Genomic DNA, 26,269 nt, shown 5'->3' with positions numbered 1-26,269 from the left:
TCAGTTGAAGGTACAAATGACAAGCAATACCATCTTAAAGTATAAGGGAAGCTTTCCAAACTTGCTAAAGCAGCTTGTCTGGAACAAGAGTAGTAAATAGACTAGACCAGCACATATGCTGGCTGTGGCTGGCCAGAGTAAATTATTCTGTGCCAAGCCTTGATCTCTGCTCCCCTCTGCTCCCAAGGAACACAAATCTGCCCACCACCACTTGACTGGATGCAGCCAGTTGCACAAATATGAACATCCAGTCACATAATCAGATATATTCTTCCTCCTTTGTGTCAGACCTAGCTGTTCTCCCAACCACAAAAACGTGGGGCTTCATTTACAGGTCTAATGGGCAAATAATCCTTTTTAAATTAGGAAGCTGAATCAACTGATTTTGCAGCCACAGTCACTACACAAGATGCAAGGAGGAAAGCATTGGTGGTGGTGAGATAGAGACAAGGCTGAAATTAAGCCCCTCTGTGTCACTCATTAGCTGTTCTGTGAAACTGCATTCCTAATTAGTTGTGCAATGGAGAGACAAGGCAGCATATAGTGCTTGAGCCTTCTGGGAATCATAAAATGGTTCATCCTATTTCTATTATTGGACATCATTCACCTCAACCTTCTCTGCAAAATTTCCCACTCCCATTAAATAGATACCCCAAAGGAAAAATAGCAGGTTTTATCTAGAACATTTTTAACAGTAAGTGGTATCATAAAGTACGTGTATTACAACATGAGAGTAAGAATATACACCACAGTCCAACTTTTTCTGTGAGAATGTATTCCCAAGAGTATCTCTTGAAAGACTAACTCCAGCCCTGCTTAGGGCAGGTGTCTGTTTCCTCTTAGCAACTCCAAAGTGAGCTCACAGGCCACAGCTTGGAAAAGCAGAGAGGAATGAAGAGAACAGACTGTGTCAGTTTATAGGTTAGTTACTCAACCAAGGATCTTTTGGACACTTAGATGCAGAAATTTGAACAAGACTGTCTGAACTGCAAGCAAATTCATGTATCTCCTCCACTCCTTTCAATATTGTTCTTTTACATGTTAAGGCTGAAATACTTTGTTTTAAAGTGCTTATTTACTATTGCCTATTTTGTTAAAGGGGAAAGGAGAGATCCTGATGGAAAGGAACCGGTTGCACAGCCCATGTCAACAACAGGGTCAACAACAGACCCTGTCAAAAGATCAGGGTCTGATCTTTTAAAAACATGGGACCATCTTTCAAGGACTGGTTTCTAGGAAAAACTGCAATCTGCTTGACCAAGCAGAATGAGAACATCTTTGCCACTGACTGAGCAAAAGCAGAGTAGAATTGTCTTTGCCAACAGGGTGGCCAACACAGCAATGCATGAACAATCCATGAAGTTTATGGAGTGCATTGGTGGTAATTTAACATAGGTGACTGAGGACTCAATGATGGAACCTGCTGGACCTCAAACAAGGAAGAATCAAGAGATGTGAAGGCCAAGGTAGCCTTGGTTGCAGCGGCCATGAGTGGTGGAATCCTGTGAAGGATCCTCTAAAGAAAGAGCAAGGCAAAAAGCAGGATCACAACCCCAGACTTCAAGAGAGCAGACTTTGGCCTGCTTAGGAGACTACCACATGATATGTCCCTGGAGAGAAGAGGGGCCCAGGAGACCTGGTTGATTTTCAATTATTACTTCTGCTAAGCTCGAGACTGGTCCACTCTGGTGTGCAGGAAGTTGGGTAAAGGTGACAGAACATGACGTTCTATCATCAGAGGCCAGGGAACACTGAAATGGGACATTTCCATGCTCCTGGGTCTTGATGGGATACACTCAAGGGTGTTGAGGGAGCTGGCTGATGACATTGTGAAGCCATGCTTGGTAATCTTTAAAAAGTTACTGATGATGTTCCTAAGGACTAGAAGGCAGCAAATATCCCTTAATCTTCTAGGAAGGTAAGAAAGATAATTCAGAGAACTACAGGCTAGTCAGCCTCACCTTGATCCCTTCAAAGCCATTGGATCAAATCCCCCTGAAGGCCCTTTCCTAACAGATTATGCAGACTGCGTGAAGGTGATGAGGAACAGTCAGCATGGATTTATGAAGGGGAAATAGTCTTGCCCAACCTCACAGCCTTTGGTGAGATGACTGGCTCTGTGAATTAGGAAAGCAGTAGATGCTGTTTACTGTGGTTTTAGCAAAGCTTTTGACACTGTCTCATAACAACTGACAAACTAATGAAGTATAGGCAAGATAAGAGGACTGAGAGGTAGATTGGAATCTGGCTGAACTGCTGCACTCAAAGAGTTATATTAGTGGCACAAAGCCCATCTGGAGACTAATCAATACTGGTGTACACTGGGGACTGACAAAGGGGCATCTTTAATGATGGAGATAATGGGACAGAGTGCACCCTCAGCAAGTTTGTAGAGGATGCATCACTGGGGGGAGCACACTATTCCTGTGTACTGCTGTTCAGAGGGATCCTGGCAGAATTGAGAAATGGGCCAACAGGTAGCTCAGCAAATACAACAAATGGAAATGCCAGTCCCCTCCTGGGAAGGACTAACACCAAGCATCAGTACAGGTTGGGACCAACCAACTGGAAAGCAACTGCAAAGACAAGGACCCTGGGGTTCTGGTGAACATCAAGGTGACTATGAGACAGCACTGTGTATTTGCAGCACAGGAGGCCAACAGCCTCCTGGGTTGCATTAGGAAAAGTGTTGGCATCATGCTGAGGCAGGTGATCCTTCCCCTCTGCTCACTCTTGGTGAAGCACAGCTGGAGTGCTAGGTTTAATTCTAGGCTACCCAGTGTAAAACAGACATGGACAATATTAGAGAGTCCAGTGAAGGGCAACAAAGTTAATCATGGGACTGGACCACCTGTCATACAAAGAGAGGCTGAGAGAGCTGGGACTAAAGAAGAGAAGGATCAGGGGGAACTTACCCATGTGTATAAAAACCCGATGGGAGGGAATAAAGCAGACAGAAACTGACTTCTCACTGGTGTCCAGTGACAGGACAAGAGGCAATGGGCACAAACTGGGTGGAAAATAAGAAATGTTGTTTAAACATAAAAAAAAAAAAAAAAAAAAATTTCTTACAGTGAGGGCATTCAAACAATGGCCCAGAGAATATACTGAGTCTCCATTCTTGGAGACTTTCAAAGCCCAACCTGGCATGGCCTTGAATTGACGCTGATCTGTGCAGGGGACTGACTAGAGTATATCCAGAGGTTCCTTCCAAACGGAATAATTTTGTGATTAAATTTGGTAGAAAACAAGTTAAGCTCTGTTAATTTGATTCTTGGAAACAGAAAGACTGCTATCTTAATACATTTAATCTGTTTTGAGGCCCTGTAGCACACACTCATATTTGGGCTCATTTTATGTAGGTGGTCAAGAAAGTAAATCGAGCATAGGAAGGCAGGTCCTAAATATTTCTGCTACCAGCTGATAAACATTGAAGGGAAGTGATTGACCTGGAGCTACTTCTGGAATGTGTTTAGTGCAGTTTGTGGGAGAAGTTGAATCTACATCCACCCACCAACTCTGAGCTGTGTTAACTAGCTGGCACTTACACAACCGTTTTGGATTTATGTGAAATTTAATCCAAATCCATTTTATAAGTCCCTGGATAACTGCTTGGTTGAGTACCAGAACAGTGCTTGTTCAACTTCCTTCAATACTTCCTTTAAAGCCAAAGTTGAAAATGACACAACAGGTAGGAAGAACTCATAGGAATACCCCATTAACAAAGAACTAATATCCTTTCTTTATGGGCTAATACATTGACTTAAATAAACAAAACCTATCCGCATAAATAAGAGCTCTATTTAAGTTTGATTTTTAAAAAGTTTCATTTTAAAAAGCCTCATTTAAAGGTAATTGACTTGATTAGGAGCTAAAAAAAAACTGGGCCTTTAGCCCAGAAATGTCTTGCATGCACTTTTATTACTAAGCTAATAAAAACCACATCAATTCATCAAAAGACTAAAACTGACCTTGTAAACCCTGGTGCTTGTAATTAGATAATCCTTATGAGCTACCCAATTAGTTACTAATCAGTTTGTCATTCAATCATTTATATAGCCATATAAAAACCAGCTCTCTGCATGTCTCTCTTTGCCATTTCCTTCTTTAATCAGCAATGAGGCATGAACCTCTTGCCTCCCTGCAGACCTAGAAGGCTGGGGTCACACCAGTGAATGCTGTAGGCAAGCATGTTATCTGTAAGCATGGAAGTGAAAGTATAGAGATTAGTAACCTCTGGTCTGATTGGCAATTCCAAATGTGACCACCAAAACCAATTTTTACAGAGAGGCTAGATATCACAGAATAGACTACCAAGAAGAATTATCCCTTAAAAAACTCATCTTAAGGCATGTTACATTTGCTTTAACCTCCTGTATGTAACTTGATGCAGAAACTGCCCACAGCAATGGTACCTACTAAAAATTAATTAAGTATTTGGTTGGCAGGGGGAAGGAGATGTTTGATAGCTGCCTACAAAGGGAGGCTGGCATTAACCTATGGTTGTTCTGAGTACAAACCATGGAACTCTTGCAGACCTCTAGCCTGATTACAAGATTTACATGTGTGGTAGACAAAGATGCTTAGAAGAGAACATGCATACAGTTGTTCCAGGCAATTATACCAAACATCAGTGCTTGAGTGGGACAAGGTCATTCTCTTTCAATTTGAAAATAAAAGCAAAAGCTTCAAGGTCACATACCTCATTGCAACATTGCTGCCATCAATAACTATTGGCCTCAGGTTGTCACCATCCTCTGTCACATCTTCCTGCAGTGGAGAATCTGACCTCTGAGACTCTATGGAAGACGCTTCACGCATTACACTAGTGTTAGCATTAGTTACAGTCTGCTCAGTCTCAGTTTTATTCCCAAGTTTGACAAGTTCTCCCAAAATATCATTTATTAAAGCATCAGTACCAAGTTTATTTAGTACAAGTTGAACCTGCTCTTCAGAGTAACCCAACTTAAGTGCAAACTCCAGTTTGGTTTGATATTCTTTCACCACATCAGGGGGCTTTTTGACTTCCTTAGGTACTATCTGAGCCTCTTCTATCCTAAAGTCTTGTAAGATTTCATTTCTTTTTAGTATATGAGGCTCTAAGCAAGGAGATCGGCACAGCTGTCGGTGAGTCTTAGGCAATAAATGTGATTCTGATGCAGAATTATTCAGTCTCTCGGAATCATTATCAGAATTTGTGCTTTCTTCAGAGTCACAGCTGGAACTTCCAGAAGTCTCTTCAGATGCCTCCTTGTCTGCATCTTCTTTCCTAGAATTAACCTTATCCATCGTTGGCTTCTCCGCCATTGACCAAGGTACAATTGCATTTATTTGTGTGCCAGTGCTCCCCATATAAAGGTGGCCTAAATCATGCCCCAGATGATCCTTCAAGCCCATGAAGCTGCTGCATGTACTTGACTCCACTTTGCTGTTTTTCTTGTATTCCTGAATATAAAGTGTTCCGTATTCCTAAAGAGAGAACAAAAATGTTGCAACTGGTTACACATAATACTTGTTTCACATTTTCTTGCTTCTTCATCAGAACTGCATTTATTCTCTCCCAGAAGAGAAATACAACCTTTTTAAAAAAATAAACTTTTAATAAACTTTTTTTTGGGGGGAGGGAGGGAAATTCCTCAGAAATATCCTTAACTAAGCAGAAAACCAACGAGTCAACTGTTTTTTGAGTGTTTCAAATTATATACTTTAATATTTCTAGAAATCAGTTTATGAAAGGTTAGGAATAAAATCACTAAGTTTACCTACTGTGATGCAAAGACAGAAGTCTTGTCATGATTTGAAGGAACAAAGATATTTATTATTGCTTAGGACACTATTGTGACAGCACCAAAAAAATGCAGCTACAAAATACAAGTACTAGAAATATTTTCTAAACTGCTTTAAACTCTGTTGAATAGAAAGAAATTAGTGCAATACTAAATTATCTGGCTTATTAGGCAAATATAAGACATAACACGAAATAAATTAGTAACTGAAAACATAATTAAATAAAAACTTAGTGGGTCTAAAAGACACTATCAGTTCAAATGAACAAACAAGCTATTTCTGAATTCCCTTACAGAGTGATAATTAGGTGAAGAAAGAGTAACTGCCCTCAACAGAGTGCTGTATTACTAACACATACAGCACTTAGAGACACTGATTCATCTAAAGGCCAATAAAGCCAATGGAAGTCTTTGCACTGATTGCAATACACCATTCATCAAGCCAACAGGGCAAAGAAATTAAAAACTGATTTCAACTCTTGGACTGGACACGTGCAAGCCTTTTTCTGAATCAAAACTAAATGTACAGATAGAAGCCACGTAGAAAGAAATGAAAATGAAAAGTTGCAGTTTTCTGGACTTCATCTGCTTGCCACATCAGTTTTTCTGGAGGAAATTTGCATAATTTTTGGTAGCTATACAGAAGTTTGCTACCCATTTCATTGCAAGGATTACTTCTACTACCTGTACTTACAGGCAGATTGCTACCTCTCTTTCCCTTAGTTTCTTCTTTTAAACAGAAGAATCTAGTTTGTGAACTGATTCAACACATTTAAAAAAAAAAAAAAAAAAAAAGATAAATTCTCTCATAGATGAAAATGAACCATATGGACCAATTGTACTGCCATGAAAAAGAAGAATTTACATCAAGGGAAGACTGGAACAAAGACTTCTTTCACACTTCCAACTTGTAAGGCAGAATGTAAAAGCAACATATAGAGGCAAATGATTTCACTTGAACTTGACAGACACAAATTTCATCAAGGAGGATAAACTGAGATAAAACATTATGTCAAACAGAATTTCTTCATCTATACTAATAGAAATTATAGGTATACCTCATGAACAGTCAAAATTTCTGTCAGCAAATACATTAACTTTCCCATTCACTTACAGGTTAGCATTTAAAAATGACTTGGTATTTAAAAGTACATCCTTCTTCTTAGAATAAAGATCTGAGAGTACACACAGGAGAAGGCTTAATCAAGGCTCAAAACTAGAGTTAATCAAGCAAAAAAAAAATCCAGTCCATGGTTCAGTAAAAGCAGATTCTGTAGGTGTGGAGAGCTGAAACATCACACTGTGGTGGAGCTATTTAGCTATGGGGCACAAACACTTGCTTTACCTAAGCATTTCTAGTTAAAATAGATAAATGCATGTATCATAAGACTTTAAATCTCCAACACCTTAATTCAAGCAAGAGTGACAGGAAAGAAAATATTCAAGTTGTTATTTAGATGTGATCTTGTTGTAAGGCAGTAGGGCTGTAATACTCTCAAACTGCATACCAAGAAATACTACTTTCTCTTCACTTGAATCTTCAGGATTTTCAAGCACCACCATAGATTAAACACAAGGAGAATTTAGGAAATGAACCTTTTCACACAGTGATTTATTAACTAGTGTAATGCACTCGATGGCACAGTGAAAGTAACAAATCACAACAATATCCCAATAAAAGGATACAGTTAAAAAAACCAACACTGTGGCCTTCACAGGAGTGACATCGAAAAAAAGAAAAAAAAATAATCTCAAACAAGAAACCCCTATTGGAAGTGAGGCTGCTTAGCAACCGGCCTTTAGTTGCTAGGATGCACTCCTTTAACATACCATCATGAATACTAGCACAGCAAAAGAATAATTTGGTATGAACAAAAGCCTATGAAAGAGAGCGGGACTTAAGTGTGTCTGGCTTCCCCTCAGAGAACAATGCAGCTGCCAAACCGATCTGGAAGCCCCGACATCATTGTTCCACCAACCCCACAATCTGCTCTGACTCGGAGGAAGTCTAGTTAATGGGCAACACTTTTAAGCTGGACTGAAAAGTTGAGCTGGCTCATGTACTGCTGCTGCAGAATACAGGGAGATAATGGGTCACTGCCTAAATCCGTGTACTGTGAAATGTCATTTTAGTATTGAACTAAAAGTAGAAGGAGGGAATATCTTTTTGGATGGGGGGGGAGGAGGCTGCATATTAACAGCCTGGAATCAACAAAGCTTGAAGTGCACAGATCAGAAAGAGGATTTTTGTGTGTGTGTGTGTGTGTGTTAGTTAAAATAATACTTAAGTCATTCTCCAATCGCTTCTTTTTTGAAGTTTAAGTGCTTTACAGCAACTACAATCATAACACCCTCCAGTGGGATTCAATGAGCCACTAGCATATGAATGTGTCTGAAGAGCAGGCATTGCATGAAACATACTTTAGATGATTTGCACATCAACTGTGTATGAAAAATGACCATAAACTGAGCTTTGTTCCTTGTTGGGAATGTATGCATAATGAGTCTCACATCTATCTGCTTGAAGTCTCTGTCAGCCTCCACTTTGCTCCAATATATAACTGCTTCTTTTGCACCAAACTACTGTTTTTTTTCAGAAACTATTTAAAGAAGTCAGTAAGAGTAGCAGCTTTAAAATCTGCCACAAAGAGTATATAGTAATCATCTTACTGCTTTAAAACAGTAGTTAAAATTATGTTTATACTATAAATTCAAAGCTAAAGATTTCTGAAATAGTTTTGCATAAGCACTACTCTATTCCTGGCATCTGGCTAAGCCCTGAATGCAAACTCTTATTTTCAGATTTTTTTTTTTTTGTCTGTGAACTCTGCACACCATATTTGCAGTCAGCAGCATCTCTTAGAAATGCTAGACTTTGGAACTCCCATTATATCCCTTATGAGCTCCACTGATTAGAACCATGAAAATCAGATGCCACTGTTCAACACTGCTGGAATTGATTATTTTATCTTTTTAGTGAAGAGCAACATGCCAGCCACTTTACTTGAAAGAATGCATATTCCAAATAAACACCAGTGTACTTAAATATAGGACAATGAAGCTCATGAAAGCCACAAAAGGTTACCCTAGGAGTAACATCAGGTAAGAAAGAACTTCTTGCACTCTTTATTTAGAAGGAACACTCATTATGCATATCTGGTTTTAAAGTATGCTTAGCAATACAATTGAGGAGAGCTAAGAAAATTATCTGCTACAATTTTTGTCTCAACTGAGAGGCAAACAAAAATCAGCCAAAAAATTGTCAAGGAAGATTTCAGCTTCTGATTATGTTCACCACAGCTCAATATTGCTTTTGTATTTCTGAAAATGTTAATAGATCAGGTAATTTTCAGTTTAGACATATGACAATGTCAAGTTTAAACTATAGTGTGAGATACTGTGGTCTTAACAGGCTAAGTTCATTGTTAAAGGCCTAAAATACTGTATCACTGAGTCAACTATTTATCAGCTATAACTGTTATATTCCAGATGAGCACTGTGCTACTACATTGCAGAAGCATAATCTTTTCCCATTTCTTAGAAGTCATCATTATTTTCCACTAACCATTAACAATAATCGTATTAGTTCACCTTGACACAAAACACAGGTATTTTTTGAAGGATGTGGGCATGTAGACCATCTAACCTTGTAGAGTGTATTCAGAATATTTTCTACTTACAACTGAGCACAAGAAAAGCAGTTTAATACAAATTTAGTTGACAGAGTAAAATGAGTAAAATAGTGTGTCAATGTGGCACAATATAACAAAAATGTTGTATTCTCAAAATGCTGTCAAGTTTCTGAAGATAGGTTCTACAATACAAATAGTTCAGCAAGTTTTCATACAGGCAGACTTTTTCTAAGTCTTCTACACACAACATGGAAAATACTGAAACCGCAGTTTGTTGGAACAGTCATTACTTGTCACAAACAGAGATGCAGGGCTGATTGGAAAAGAAAAAAAATGAATGTATCGGTTATCCAAATGATAGATACTGCAACAATGCAAATAAAATAATGAATATGTAATAAATACCTACTGCTGTAGTTTCCATGTATTTAATTACCATTGTATTTCAGCGAGTGCTGTTGTCTGCATCATTCTATCCAACAAAGGAGGGATGTCCTATTGAACAGATTGGTTAATGCTCTGGGGCAACAGATGTCTACTGGAACTGCAGGAGACCAGCAACTGGTGGCCTGCCCATCTTCTGAAAACTTTCAATAGACTCATGCATATGTTCACACAATAGGGCATGTGGTAGAAATGCAAACCTCTTTTTAACCCTTTCATATGCTCTTTCCCTCCCAACTGGTATATGAAGGTCTTTGTTTTGTTTTGTTTTGATTTTTTTTTCTTTACAGGATCCTTGGAACACAGGCTCATGGAGTATACAGTGCTTGTTCTTCAGTCTAACTCAAAATATAAAACAAAACAAATTAGAAACTTCATAAAATAGCCAGGTTCAATCTGACACACTTACAAAGATCTTTCAAAGCACAAAACCTTTGACTGGAACATGTTCCCACCTGAGAGCATCCTAGTGCTCTACCTAGTGCTACAGTATCTTCAGGTAGTCCACAATGGAGCTCTTTGTATTCTCACAAACACAGGAAGTTTCATGCATTGTACAGGATAATGGAGAAGTTGCTTCTTTTTTTTCTTTCTTAGAGAGCTTCTTCTACCAGTCCCAAAGTAAATGCCAGTTTATTTAAAAAAAAAAAAAAAGAAAAAGGGGGGGAGGAAAGCGATAAATACCTTTCACTTAAAGCTGAAACTTCTCCTTTCCCCAAGGAAGGTGGAGAAGAATAATTTGCTCTGCTCTGTTCCTTTCTACAGCCTACCATTTTCAAATTATTTGAAATACACCACTGCTGATGATTTTGAAAGTTCCTCAATAGAATGCACTGGGTGAGATCATTGCTCTTTAATATTTTTACTCTTCAGATATAACTCTTTTTCTTTCTTTTCCTTTCTCAGCTGACAGACACACTACCTACACTGCCCAAACGCAAACCCATACCCTGCAACACCAGGAAGGGGAAACATCCCAATTCTGCAGAGAGAAGCCCACATACTTACGTTTGCTGGAAAACACACAGACATTGGTTTCTTGTAGCTGTTCCAGAAGCAACTCCTTAACACGATTTCAGCTGCAGACTTCAGGCAAGCAAGCAGAACAATGAATGGATGAACAGATGGACCCGCGATGTCTTTGCTTAACCTATTACTGAGCAGCCGAGGAGCCAATCACAGCCCCCAGAGCTCACAATTAGTTGGCCGGGCAGATGCAAGGCAACCTCCCCACCCTGCATCAGGTTCGGAGGTTTCTAAGATAAGCAAGTTGATGTCATTCTCAGGGTCTGCCCGGGGCAGCATGTGTATTAACGAGGGGTGTGCTGCAACAATAGGCCATACAAAAGAGACTAGCAGGCAGCTGCTGTATGAGAGCCAGAGTCATTAGGGAGCAGGCTGCCAACAAGAAACACCTGGCTTGGGCAGACTTCAGCTTCTCCACATTGTTTCTAATTCATGAAACAAAGAAAGGAATTATTTTTAAGTAGTAAAAGTTGTGAGTTCCTATTAAAGTATCACAGTCTTAAGGAATATAATCCCTTCTATTATGGAGACAAAAAGTTCTTTGTAAGAAAAAAAAAAAAAAAAAATCTACCAGTAGCTATTTGTAGTCCCCTTTTCTCATAAGCAAAATTAATCATATTAGTACAAATAACCAGGAGTCCACACTACATGGAAATGCATTCAGACACCACTTTCTCAATTTTCTGACACTTTTGAACATCGGTCAATAAATGTAATAAACTTGTATTTACACACAACCCTAACAGAGTACTTGTGGATTATTTCAATGGAAGGTGAAACTGATTTAACTAAACTCACATAATATTAATATGTGAAATAACGGATATTTCTAAGCAGTGCCATTGAAACATTAGGGCACTTGACAGAAAGGGACTGCAAACCACTCTTTTGTTCTGTAGTCACTCATATCTGCTTGCAACAGGACTTCTTTCTCTGTGATCCCACAGATATGGTCGAGATGCCCAGATCTTCCTGCCTCTTTGCAATGATGAAATACTTGAACAAAAGTCAGGGGCTAGGCCAGAGCCACCTCTTTAATGGTTTTATTTTTATTGAAGGAAGCTACATGGAAACACAAACTCTAGTTCACATCTCCCATCCCCTCACTACCCAGTAGTCCCAATACCACCAAGTCCTGCAGCACACTCATTCAGTGACAGAACTGTAGGTAAGGTTTGATGCTTGATAAAAAAGGTGGAGCAAAGAAAACTTTAAAATAAAAAATTGCCATTGCTGGTAACTTCAGTGAAGACAGCCCAGCACAGAGGAGAGGATTCTATATTTTCAAATGTTCATCTGCAAGACTGCTGGAAATGTGTATTTACTGATTCAGCACCATTACATGACAAAAAGCAATATTTAGGCAGCTGTTCTCCTCTGCTTGGGAAGACAGGAGATGTGCTGGGAAATATCTACTATAATTTAAAACCAAAAAAGGATGTGAATCTGTTTGTTAGAACCATTTCGAGTAATTTCCCAAGTTTTATGTGGATAATAAAGTGATCTAACATAGTCAATGGAATCACATAGCATCATGCTATTACAATGGTGCATTTATCATGTGCCCACATATTAAGATGCAAAGTAGAAACTCCAACTATAGTTTCTCTGCACTGACCATTAAACACTCCTAAGAAAAACAACCAACACCACTATTTTTGAGCTTTTAAGTTGGAGGCAGGAGGAGACTCCTTGCCACTGTGAACACAAAGAGTGAGAGAAAGCTACCCACAAGCACAGTGGGATGCCTGATCTCCACCACTGGATTAAGCCTCTTTGCAAACAGTGAATAAAAGCAGTGATCTGAAAAAGCTAATCAGTCCCTGCTGTGGTATTTAGACTACCTCCGTTGTCAGTATTGGATAATGTTAAGCATATTAAAACTTCTGTAGGCAAAATAAAAAGCCAGTCCAGTTCACCCATTTCCAAGAACTGCCCTTAAATGCAAGCAGGATCACTTGGTTAGTCATTAGTTGAATATCTTCCTGATTAGAGCCAGGCACTTCTCTGGCAACGTAAGAAATACTTGATTTGGCAGAGGACATGTATGGTACCTGTACGTACATCTGTAACAAACTGAGAACCCCACAGCACAGAAGTGGTGGACTTAGGGCTCTATAAGCACAACCAGTTCAAGTGTACAATCCAGCTTAAACATGTGCCTTAAAAAACAAGGTTATAAGAAGTTCACTTGCAAAGCCAGGTCCCCTCAATGTCTTCTACAATAACATTAAGAATACACCCCACCCCCTCCAAATAACTCTCCAGACTTCAAGAGCATGTCTTCAGCTCTAAACTTCACTTGCATATTAATGCATATTAGTGGCTAATGCCATGCTGCAGCGTTATGATCAGTCAAAACAGATACAGTCTGAAGACCTATGTTATACTATTTAACTTACACAAAATATTCTATCAAGCTGTAGTTGCATGAAATAAGGCATTTTCCTCTGTATAATGTCCATTAGTTACACCAGCTGCCTGTTCTGGAAGCATCTTCTCAGCTCTTTCTTAAAAAAAAAATCTGGGCTGTCCAAGGTTTACAAGGTGTGAGACCACCCTGTTATATCCTGCTTATGATGACAACAAGCTGAAGATGTTCCTGCACATTCTAAGGGGTTTGGACTACATAGCCTTTAAAAGGTCCTTTCAAATCCAAACTATTCTACAATTCTATGACAGAAAAACATTTTTATTAAACTTAAACTAGTACTCAAAGCTTTGTACTGAGAATGATGAAGTCAACAAAGAAACCTTTATAAGAAACACTGTGACTCTCCCATCACATCTCTGATAGGCTATAAGAGCATCACTAGAAGGTACACAGTGTGAGTGAACAAAGAGGTCCCTACTTCTTGTGCTAAAACTTCTAAATCCAATAGCCTGATCAGTTCAACCATCTCCCACCATCATACTTAAAATATAAAGTGTCAGTAAGTTAAATCCAGTCCCCAAAACTCAGCGAATACAGTAACTCTTCAAATTTCTGGTCTTGGAAGATCAGGAAGCTATAAACACCTATTTTTGTGACCCCCTAGAGACTGGACATCATGTGCAGTGCTCATGAGGTCTCTCATGGCACTGGATTAAACATCTGGCCAGCACAGAATCATGAAGTGGCTGGAAGTGATGGGCTAACTCAGGGACCCCATGGTGGAAGGAGATTTCTGAACAGCTCACAGTAAGGCCATGGGATGCTGCAGAGGGTGCAACTCTAAGCTGGGCAGGGGGTGGGAAGGAGATCATCCCCTTCCCCTGCTGCCCAGTTTGGAATGGGAAGCATGCATGGGAGAATCAGGAAGATCAAAAGGAGGGAGAGCTGGAGCAGCTGGGAAATTCAGACAGTGTAGGATGCAAATATTAGGGAAACACTACTATAAAGGGAAAAAAACCCACTCTAAAACAAAACAAAACCCACCTTCTTGTTCCAGCCAACTCTGGGTGTTTCAAATACACTGAAAAAAGAGCCTTATTTAAAACAAAATTATTTTATGCAGCCATACAGAATGGTGATTCTGTAACTCAAGTGCTATTATTGCAGCAATCAGAAACACAACTTGTCCCATTGAAGTATTTAATTCTCTTTTACTACAGACCTTTGTTAAACCTCCAGTAATAAGTGATGCATTTGCAAGAATATATTGCACAAGTTAAAGCAATCACATACAGTGGAATTTCTGAAATGGAGATGAAGGCTGTATGCTACAGACAAAACCCACTGCTATGCCATTGCAAAATACACTACAGATACTGTTGGACTTAAGAGCTGCAAGATGTTTATCTTTACAATTAAGATGTGGCAATGCAGCCAAAATTATTTTTTCAGTTAGCATGCTAAGAGATGCAAACTAGCTTAAGTATAACACTTTGAAGTAAGTTTACTTAGTTTTGAGGATGGGTAAATAGTAAAACAAAGATCCACCAGCACTCTACAGCCATGCAGAGAAGTGAATTAAATGACCAGTAAAAAGCACCTAGAATTCAGAAAACCAAGTGATATTATGACAAATATGAGGAATGCTTTGCTTTGCTACAGGATAAATAATGTTAAAAATTATTTTAAAAGGACCAACTGTGTTTTCAAATGCAGTGTAATTTTCACTGTAGAAAAACATGCATTTTCAAATGAATTAAAACAAAGCAGCAGGAGAACTTTGAAAGGAGACTCAGCTGCCTGTAGATATCCTTAAAACTTACAGACACATTTTTCACCAGGCCCACATCTTAAAAGGTTACAAAGTCTACAGTTTCTAGTATAATCCCACCAGATCACCAGCACTGACTACATGTGAGCTGTGAGCAAACCATTGCAACTTTTACCATTTCAAGGCATGGTTAGAGGATGCAGAGAAGAGGAAAACCCTAAGTTTTATCATAAGTAGTGATTTTTTTTTGATAGTATAAACAGATCATCCAGTCTTTCCTTGCCTGCAGGTGGGCAAAGGCCATGACCAGGAGGTTTTCACCACAAGATGACATGGTGCACCTATGCAGCTTCCTCTAACTGCAGTTTGCCCTTGGAAGCAGCCCCAGCAAAACCACTGGAATCTCCAGTCAGTATCACACTGAGAAACAGCCCCTGAAATGAGACGTTTTCTGAACCAGTTTCATTCTGAAAGTGAACAGTTTTGATCATGTGACAAAATAAAACCCCACTATGTTTACCTAAGAGGATAATGAAAAAGTAGTTGCCTCAGCATCATGGATATCCATTGTAGGCATGGATCCTAAGCAATGCCCCTTCTGCAGGATCACAGAACCACTGCAGTTGGAAGGGACCTCTGGAAGTCACCTGCTCCAGACCCCCTTCTCAAGCAGAGTCAACTAGAACCAGTTTCTCAGGACTTTGTCCAGACAACTTTTGAGTATCTCCCAAGGATGGAAACTTCACCTCCATGAGCAGTGTGGGTCAGTGCTTGGTAACCCTCACCCTAAAAAGTGTTTCTTGCTGTCCAGAGGGAACCTCCAGCATTTCAATCTGTGCCCACTGCCTGTGGCTCTGTTCCTGAGCACCACTGAGCAGAGCCTGGCCCTGTCCTCTTAGCACCCTCACTCCAGATATTTATACACATTGTTAAGATCCCCCTGAACCTTCTTTTCTCTAGGATGAATGGTTGATGCTCCAGTCCCTTCATCATCTTAGTGGCTCCCTGTTGGACTTTCTCCAATACGTCCACGCCTCTTGTAGCAAGGAGCATGGAACAGAACACAGCACTCCAGGTGTATTTGATCAGTGCTGAGCAGAGGGGAAGTATCACCTCTTTTGACAGGCTGCACCATCCCTCCTAATGCAGCCCAGGACACTGCTGGCCTTCTCTGCCACAAGGACATATTGCAGGCTCAAGGATTTTCCCATCTTTAAATGGATGCTCCAACTCAAGAGGGGTTAAAAACTGTCACAAACATACAAGTCACTATGAGCACACTTGCACAAGTACAGATGTGGGTTTGTACAGATGGCACGATCACAGAAGTCTTGTTTCTTGTTTCCAAGGGATGTGAGTCACATGCCCAGAAATGCTTGGGGTTTTTTGAGGAAGAGACACCCAAAAACACTCCACCAAATATGTCAGGGAAATATTTTCCTTTACTAGGCACATAAGCTATGTGACAATTTCCACAGTTTGTCCAGTTAATGTTCAACTTCAGAACTATACCTGTGCTGGTAGGGGTAGATCCTTTCACTCCCTGCCTGATACAGCCATATGTAAGATCCCCTTTACCCTACTTCCTTTAGGATTGTGACCTCAGTTACCATTTTCTGTCTCAAAAAAACCTTGCTATTTTTCTTTAAAATGCACATATCAGGAAAAAAAAATACATCTGCCATTAGCACCAAGGCAGGTCTTTTTAGTTTTCTTCAAATGTTCACTTTAATCCAGTATCTTTTTGTTTCTGCCATTTTGGGGAATGCAAGAGCCTAAAACATCTTACATTACTGAGAAAATGTAACAGATTACAAATCTTTAAAAAAGAAAAAACAAAACACACCTTCTGCCACTGGTTTTCAAATTCCAGTCTACAGAAAACAAAAATTTACTTACTCTATTTTTAGTTTGCCCAAGAAAATCCAACCTCAATTCAGTTAACTTCAGTCTCAAATCAGTTAACTTAGTGCTGGGCTGTCCAGCTCTACCAGAAAGTTTTCAGAGATTTGGAAGCCTGAAAATCTTAAAACCCCCTGTCCTGAGGTGAAATGGCTGTCAAGCAACTGCTCCCATCAATACCAGGGCAGCGTGGAACACACCGCTGATTTCAGGAGCAAATGGGAAAACAGTGTGTTTTTTAAGGTCATTGCCAGAGGGCATTCTGTTTAATTTATTTCTTAATATCGCTGTCTATGAATTGAAGCTGAGACCCTTAGATATAGTGCACTCCAGGAAAAAAAGTTTCCACCAATACACGTTAGATTTGACCTCTTTCCATTTCCAGAATGAGTCACCCTGTCTGGATGCTTTCTGAGCACGAAAACTTGAACTAATTAACTTTCCCTGTGACAATATTGGGCAGTCAGACAATGCCTACGACTGTACAAAGTGTACGCCGTCATGCTTAGCAAAGTGCTTTTATTCAAATTTGTTCTGTCAGAAGAAAATCCTCTAACAAAACTAACACGGTTATGTGAAAAAAAAAAAAGTATTCTTCTCATTTAAATACAAATTTAAGAGACTTAGCTAGTCAACCTAACATCTTTTATTTGTGCTACAGACTATTATTAAGAGTGTGAAAGGCTCGTCAGAGGAAAATAGGCCTCTCAAACTGTCTAGTGACACGGCCAGGTTGTGTTTCAGGTCATGCTGCTGGCAAGAGAGCTCCATAATCTCCAGGGTTCCTGGATGGAGTTCAAGGTGTTGGCTGGACTCTGTGTTGCCCTAAATGGCTTCACAGGGTTATGCTTATTTGAGAGACAATTCCTGTGCCTGTACCACATGGCTGCAGTTGTCACTTTGGACTGAAGCCTTCTGTGAGAGCTGCCAGCAGTGGATTTTCTACAAGACTTTCAACCTTGCCATTTACTCTCTAACAGGATGACAGGGCCAGAGAATTTGTTAAGGTCCAATTTTTTACCCGGATTTAGTAAATTAAGAATCGGGGAAGACAGAGATAGCCAGAAGGTTTGTCAAGATGCATTTAGAATATAATTATTTCTTACTCTCTGTGAAAGCTTTTCATAGACCTGACAAATAGCAAGAATAGACAGACCTTACAGGAAGTGGGTTACTGTAGCTGCAAACCCAAGTTCAAAAATAAATAGTGAGAAAATAGCTACACAGAAGTCTATCTCACTACCTGCCAATTGGGCAGGGTTTTTCCAGATCTGCTGTATCCCTGAACTCAGGAGAGACCACAAGGAAGTTCCCACACTGAACGGTGTGCTTTGAAATTATGGTATGTTGTGTGTTAATAAAATAGCTTGCTTGCTTTAATTTAATAACTCAATATATCAAAAAAGAGACAAACCATCTGCTAGAGATTTCACATAATAGGTCCTCAGAGTCTCAGAGTCATTTCATCCTGAGCTCAGAAGTTTGCAACTTCTAAAGTAGAAATGAATATTGAAGTCAAAATTTCCTGATGTTTAGTCTCCATTTTATTAATCTTTTTTCATGTTGTTTGTTTGTTTTTTTATTGTTGGGGTTTGTTTGGTTGGTTTTTGTTTTTCTTTTTAAGTTGGAAAGCTGACTAGATTTTAATCCTGTGATGCCTTCACAGATTTCTTCAAAAAGGGTAGTACTTTGGACCCTTTTTGGCCCTAATACAGAGCTCACATTTTGCTTTTCAGAGTCCCATCTCATCATGAAGTTAGATCCAACAATGGAAGATGCAATGGGGAAGATGTCATTCAGAACTGGTGATGCTATTAACATTTAGAATTTAGTACTTTCATTTAGAAGGGCTCTCCAGATCCAGCTAGTCCAACAAATCCCCACTCAACACAGGGTCAACTACAGTAGGTTGCTCAGTGCCTTTTCCAAGTCAACTTTGGAGCATCTCCAAAGCCAGAGATTCCACACTTTCCCCAGACACCTATCCCAGTGTTTATACTCACATTACGCAGCTGAAGACAGCAGTAGGATTCTCTCTTAATCTTCTCTTAGTCGGGCTGAGGAAATTCAGCTCTCCCAGTCTCTCCTTACACGTGAGGTACTTCAGCCCCCAAACCACCCTGGTAGCTGTCCACTGGACTTGCTCCAGTAAATCACTGCCATCTCCTGTTGTCTGGACACCACAACTGGACACAGTGCTCCAAATGCAATCTCATTAATGCCAAAAGGAGGCAAATCATCAGCCTAATCTGCTGGTTGTGCTCATGCTAATACAGCCTATTTGGCTTTATTACTGGTTTTTGCAACATCACTTGCACTTATCAAGGGATGAGGCTTGACTTTCTACAAAAGCATTCCACGTCAGCAAATGAACTAAACTCTATTTGCAATGCCCACTGGAGGCACCTGTTTTCAGTCTGACTGCTACAAATGTTTTCTCTCCAGAGCTCCCAGGTGCATAGGGATGAGTGTAGCCAAGCTGCAGAGGAACAGTTCAAACTGCTGGCATAAGTTCGGAGAGGACAGCAGGGAAGATCAGCTTTAGGATGATAATGCTTGTTTTCACATTAATTAATTTGCTTATCTGAGGTCTCTCTTACAACAATTGTACACATCAAAAGGTAATTGATTTTTAATATACTAATGTCTGAAATTTAGCAAGGTGTTCCATGTGAACTAGACTGCTACCACAGCCTAAGGAAACTTTGGACCTGACAGACTTGTGAAACAAATCATAGGGAAGACCACTACTAAATACTGAACAAAACATTATGGAGAAACCAGGCTTGGTACCAACACAGTTAAACTTATGAAAGCCAAAGAGCAATTATTTTGAGCCTTGAAAAAGACTGACTGCATAAATTCACTATGCCCACACATGTTACATCTCTATGAAGATCTGTAGTTTAATGTCTCCTATTTATCAGGCAAGGGTGGTTTACCAAGTTTCACTTATGACATAAGTGATGGTCAATTCAGAGCTCACAAGAAAGGAAGTTGAAACTTTGAATGAGTCTTAGTAATAAGGGCAAATTCCAGCTTCTGGGCACCACCTAGACACATTTATGAGCCACACGGTCTTTTGCTGAAACCAGATGAAAGTCACATCAATGTATGCATGATACCAGATGTTATTTTCTTCCACACAACAGCTCCAACAAAAAGCTATTAACAGACAAGTGAACAAGTGGCTGGGGAAACAACAATTGAAGCAGAAAACACTGGTTTTAATCTTTCAGTAGTAAGCATGAACTATAAGCAACAACTTCAAGAAACCCAGACAGCAATCCCAACAGTGACAGTTCCAGAAACACTAATGAGTCCAACTCACAGCTCAGCAAGAGCAGCAAAAGCCCAGTTTGCATCCCAGCAGGAACAGCAGCAGCAATCCCAGAAGCAGCTGCTACAGAGACTCGAGAACCCAGGTGCACAGCCCTGGGCACTTGTTCATCATGGCCCTTTCCTAGCCAGAACAAACTATTTCCAGAGATGTATCTGATTTTACAAATAGTATGTAATGGAATTATTGCTGAAGCAGAAATCACCCGAGGTCTTCAAATCAGTTCAATGCTTTAAGGCAGAAAGACTTCAGAGAATATTGCTGCAAACTAGGAGGCCCTCAGACCTTCCACTTAGACAAAGTGGAGAACTCCATGAAAGTACTGAGTAGGTACTTCTTACAAGAAAAATGTCTCTCATCAAGGATAAGGCCATGAACTCATGCTGGAAAGATTAGATAGCTCAGTGATTCAAACAGCAGCTTCACAGGTAACAAAGGACTGAGGAGACCTGTTGAGAATCAGGGCACCAACTGTAATGGTGACTAGGAAAGCACAGAGATGAGGACTTAGAGGTATCAGCTACTTCAAAGTTTGCAAACCAAAAGGAGACAAGGAAGTAGCTTCTGTTAAAGGAAATACAATTTGTTCCTTTTCTAGCCAATCTCTGCCAAACCATCAATTTTCATTAGTCCCAAGATAAAAGGTCCGAGTCACAGCACAACAGAATTTTCAGCTCATTGCAAAACTTCAAAGTTTGATGGGACTGATTCATTGATTTTGCAACTTAACACATTACTTTTTACAGCTCCTAGGGGAAGATGGCTCACACAAATGGTAATTTAGGAATTCTTAGAACAGTTTTGCCAATTAGTAAAGGACACAAGGATTTAAGATTCTTCCCAGCCTTTGAGCTTTACCTACTCCCAACAAGCAGACTACATTTCAGGTACTTCCTATGACCTGTGTCACATTTACTGCTGAAGACCTTCAGCTTCACTGAGCTCCCCAATCTCTGGCACTCCTCTGCAACTTTCACCCACCTCCCAAGACATTCCTTTCATACCAAAAGAAATTACTGTATTTCTTCCATTGGGAGGATTATTAATTTCCATTAGACTCTCCTGCACTCCCAACTACTGAATGTCTTGCTTTGTCTCACCCTCCTCTCTCCCCAGCATTTTCTCAAAATATCAACTTCCTATTAAATAAAATCCCTCCTCCTGAACAGTTTCCTCACTATTCACCCTCCAAAAAATATTATTTTGACTCAGAGTGAGTTTTAAATATTTTGCATAATCTTGAAGAAGTGTCATGCAAAGAACATATTTACCCTAAAAGAACTTGGTCTAAAACAGAGGTACTGGGAGCTATATTTGTGAGAACTAGGAACTTTCTACCTTCAAAGTATAGCAGCCCCCAGGATGGTCTATCATTCTATTCAGTGTCTACCTAAACACATATACATGTACATAGACATCTCCCTTCCCAGGGAGGATGATGAGGTACATTTTGAAGTGTTACACTGGTTTCATAAATGAAGCAAATACAACCTTAAACTGGCTGAGCAGACAGGAGAGGTAGCCTGTCATGCTGTGGGGTGAGCCTGGAAGAATGACAAATCCTGCAGTGGTGGAGGGTGAGCTTTGGTACTCCAGAGGGTAAATGTTGAAAAGGTCTTGTCCAGACCTTTCCAGCTGGGACAGCAGAAGCACAAGTCTGAAAATTAAAGTACTCTTTCAAAATACTATCATTCTTCAGCTATGATTCAAGAATGAATGGAGCCTGAGTTTATGAAAAAGCTGGGGATTTGTATCCCCATAACTGGGGACACAATATCCTAGCAGAATGAGAAAATTTGTGTCAGGTGTCAAGCCCAGCACTTCAAACTAAGCAAAATGCAATTTAAATTTTTGGTAGTGCAAGCTCAGTTGTTTACAAGAGAAATGCGATCTACACCAAAGTAATCAATCCTGATAGGTAAAAGAGAAATTCCTAGTTCATCTAAGCAGAAAGCCCCAAGGTTATGAAAACCTTCCAGTTTCAGCTTCTCACTAAATAACATAGGAACATACTTTTTTGACACAGACCTAAGCTGTCATACAAAAACACTTAAAAGATGCAGAACTTTAGAGTGAAAAAAAAACATACAGTAGTTTTCCCTGTAGTTCAGGAGAGTTGCCAATTACACAAGATATGAAGGGGCAACAATACAGATAGAGAGGAAAAAAGAGAAAAAAAGAAAAAAATATAGAAGGGAAGAGATTTGCCCCATACCTCTACCAGGAAGGCAATTATGAGCAGATGACATATTTTTTGTCTATGTGCTAACTGGAACTGACTGCATGTTGAAACCAAGAGGAATAAAAAATGACTCTGCTTCTTCTTAACCTATTTCATCTCTGCTTTTGTTATATTGTACCCTTAACGTAACATTTAGTAACTAAAATCAAGTGTCAATTCTTCAAAGCATAAAAATACAGAGCTGTTCAGTTAAAGGGTTTCTTGTTTCGAACAAATGGTAGAAGTTGTACATTTACTGTAAATATTTAGCAATCTTGAAGACAGGATGCATTTTAGACATAACTGTACAGAATATGAGAGATAAAACATACAATAACTTCAAGGATAGAAACATTTCAGTCTCTTCATAGAAACAACTCACTGCGGTCTTTGTACAACATCTGTTTCTTACAGTACTTTAGATATAATTCCCAGTACCACAAGACACAGTGTAACCACCTTAATCACTAATAGGGCTGCTGGCTGGCTGCCATGGCAACAAACACGAAGGAAACGAGCAAACGATGAAATCTCTCTTGAATAACTTAAAGAAAATCCTAACCACGACTTCCTAGTTACATGTGGGACAGAGCTTCACAGAACAGCAAAAGCAGCAGAATAATATTTACAGAACAGGAAAAAGAGGAGTTTTACGTCATAACCTTACCCATCACATGTTTTTTAACCTTCCTCTGAGTTACTCTAAGCCCCTTTCCCCCATACTGGTTCAAACCAGAAGCGATTGATTTGATGCAGAAAATAAACAAGATTTTATGACTTCTGTAATGAAAGAAGTCAAACTAAATCTCACATCTCCTTTCTACTAAACATGAAGTTGCTTAGCCAGTCATTTCTGAGTACAATAAAAACTGATCAGAGCCAAGTAAGTTCCCTGTTTCACTTCACACTGACTGAACTGTTTTTCCAGCTCACTTGAAGAGTATTTTAAGCTGCAAATACAGTGTATTTGTATTCACAGAAGAAAAGCTCATGAGGTTTTCTCCTAACCGATGTAAAATTGAACAGTAAATGGGTTTCATGAAATAGCAAACTGAATCTCCAATCTTTTCAAGCCTCATCACCTGCAAGCCGAGTTTTCTTCCAAAAAATATACAGCTCTGAAACACCAATAATGTTTTCAAAGGTTGGCAGAACCCAGAGAAGCAGTCAGTGAAATCACTCCAGTGAGCTGTTGCTCAGCTCAGCAGTCAGCGTGAAAAGCACAATCTACACAGTTGAGTCAAGTCTGGATAATCCCTTCATGCTCTGCCAGGTTGAGAGTATGAGGTTTGTTTTTAAATTGCATACCTTTCATAAACTCTGCTTCTCTTTGTATTTACATTATATGATGACATTTTAAAACCATGTTTTCACTTGCAGATGTCTAAAAATATTTTAAGTGGAACCCTGTCTATCAGGACCTCAAAAGTAGTGACTGCCTTTTTAAAAGTATCACAAACAGTAATGGTAACTCTAAGACTATTAAGTGACTGCTGCCCTGCCAAAATCTAGTGTACTAATAAAGGTGTAATAACCATGTTGGACTAAAGCCATAAATATGGCAAGGTTTGTGGAGAGATGGAATACCCTGAGTTGGTTCAACTACCTCCATTAGGAAAAAGAAAAAAAAAAAGAATATTTTTGAATTCTTAAGACTAATTGGTCTTAAAAAAAAAAAAAAAAAAAAAGAGGAGGGAAAACAAAAAAAAAAAAATCTTGCCTTATTTCCCTTAAATAGTGGCAAATGAGCATTATCCTGACATAAATTTTCTTTAAAATGATAACATGCTCAAATTTTGATCCATTTGCTACAGTACTCTGCTAAAGTGTGATCTCACCCTGGAGCATCACTCAATAGAAAGTTCATTAAGACTTACCTAATACAGAACTGGAAAAAGTGCTGCTGTGACCTCACTGACTCGCTATATGGGCGAGCTAAGCAGTACAGAAGTACCCTGCCACTTTGAAAACCCCGACATACTTGAAAGGTTTATTTTCTTCCCAGATCAAAAGGCTATGCTACTGCTATCTTAAGTATGCTGTTAATTGCATAAACCTAAAAAGCCGCAATTATGAATTATGTCTCCGCTTCGCAAACAAAACCCAAGTACCAGTAAACAAGACATTTCAATACAGCTGCTGCTGTTAAAGAAATGTGTGGTCTATGCTTCGCTCCGCAGGATGGGTTTACTTAACCCAACTTCCAGCAACATCACCGCCTAAGGGCTACTTGGCCGTGCCCCGAGCCAGGCACGGGAGTGCCAGACAGGACCAGAGCGGCTGCAGAAGGTGCTGTACAAACAGCGCAGCAGTTTCCTCCCCCGGGGACATCATAAAATAACGTCACCGCTCCACAAATACAACCCTACATGCCCGCGTCACTCTGACATGCCTGCAGAACTAGGTCCAAAACACACAGGTGAATGAAAATTAATTTGTTTTAGGAGAAATTGCAAGTTCAAAGCCACAGCTGGAACTGAGAAAGGTGCAACCAAGGCTTTTAGAGGTCTATGCCCGTTACAGTTTGGTTGAACAGAGCAAGCCAACTTGCCCAAAGCGCAGAGAATAAATCTCCACTGCTCTCTTGGAATTATTAAAAAAAACCCAAAACACCAAACACACATCAGCAGAAAAAAAAAAGAAAACAAACCCAAAAGTCAGAGGCAGGGGAACGGCAAGATAGACAAGAGTACCTGAAATAACTTTTAAATTCCTCCTCAGACAGACGGTACCCGCGGTTTCTCCGTGTCTCCCGGGACAGCTGCAGCTCCGAATGCCGCCGTGGGACCAGCCCCCCGGGGGTGGCCCAACCCGACCCGACCCGACCCAGCCCAGCCCAGCCCAGCCAGGCGTGGCGGGGAGGGGAAGAGAGGAGAAGCACGGCCGCTCCCCTTGGCTCGGCCCGCGGCTCCCCCCGGGGTGGGCAACGACGAGGCAGAAAACTTTCCGCAGGGGCAGGGCCCGCCGACGGGCCGGACGCGGGGCCTGCCGAGGCGCGGGCCGGCCGGCGCCGGCCCGCCGGCCCCCTGAGGTAGCGGAGCGGAGGGACGGAGCTGTCTGCTGGCTCCTACCTTCCCGGGAAGCACGGAGCGGCGGCCGCTTCTCTCTGCCGCCCGGGCGACCTCCGCCGGGCGACCTCGGGGAGGCGCCGGGGGCAGGGCCGGCGCCGCGGCCCCGTGTTGACACACGCGCCGGCTCGGCCCCGGCAATGGGCGGCGCCGGATCGGGAGCGTGGAGCAGGGCAGCCGCTGCCGGCCACGGCACTCCCTTCGCCGCCATCGCCTCGGGCGGGCGCGTACCCCGCCCCGCCCGTAACCCGGCCCCCCGAGCCCCCGCAGCTACCCACCTGCAGCCTGGCGGCAGCCGCATGCCGTCTGGAGAGCGGCCCGCCCCGCTTCTGCGGGCGGCAGTAGCGGCCCCAAGGTCGCTTTCCCCTCGTCTGCCGCCGTCCGCCTCATACCCGCGGCGCTGGGAGAGGCTCCGCGGGGCCCTGCAGTCCGCCCGCCGGGCCCCTCTCGCCACCCGGGCGCCCCCGCCCCCTCCCGCCGCGCCGCTCGGAGGCCGGGCCGGGGCGGGCAGTGCCGGGCCGGGCGGGCACCTGCTGGCGGGGGTGCGGCTAAACCTGACGGAGGAGCAACCGCCTGGTCTGGCGCTCGGCGCCGCGTGGTGTGGGCCTGGCCTGGCCTGGCCTGGCCTCCGCAGCGGCCTTGTGTGGTGGCAGCTGAGGGACGCGGGTCAGCCTCCATGTCGTGGGTTCCCGCCCCGGGGGGGCC

General features: G+C 41.2%; 1 protein-coding gene across 2 annotated transcripts in view; it reads right to left on the bottom strand.

Annotated features, from left to right (window-relative positions):
* ZC3H12C (zinc finger CCCH-type containing 12C) overlaps window positions 1-25,979 on the bottom strand; it is a 45,432-nt gene extending 19,453 nt beyond the window's left edge. Inside the window, exons 1-2 of one of the 2 annotated variants that reach the window (XM_071735069.1) lie at window positions 25,843-25,979; window positions 4,703-5,469 (exon numbers count right to left, since the gene is read on the bottom strand). In XM_071735069.1, coding sequence (XP_071591170.1) covers window positions 4,703-5,397 — 695 coding nt within the window. In that variant the 5' untranslated portion in view covers window positions 5,398-5,469; window positions 25,843-25,979. Of the gene's footprint in view, window positions 1-4,702; window positions 5,470-25,189; window positions 25,378-25,842 lie in introns of those variants that run through there. The other variant, XM_071735061.1, reaches the window with a different exon arrangement.
* Window positions 25,980-26,269: the final 290 nt, after the last annotated feature.

This window comes from Heliangelus exortis, chromosome 1 (assembly GCF_036169615.1).
Source record: "Heliangelus exortis chromosome 1, bHelExo1.hap1, whole genome shotgun sequence".
NCBI classification, from domain to species: domain Eukaryota; kingdom Metazoa; phylum Chordata; class Aves; order Apodiformes; family Trochilidae; genus Heliangelus; species Heliangelus exortis.
The sequence above is the reverse complement of the archived record's forward strand: the minus strand, read 5'-3'. Positions and strand labels throughout refer to the sequence as shown.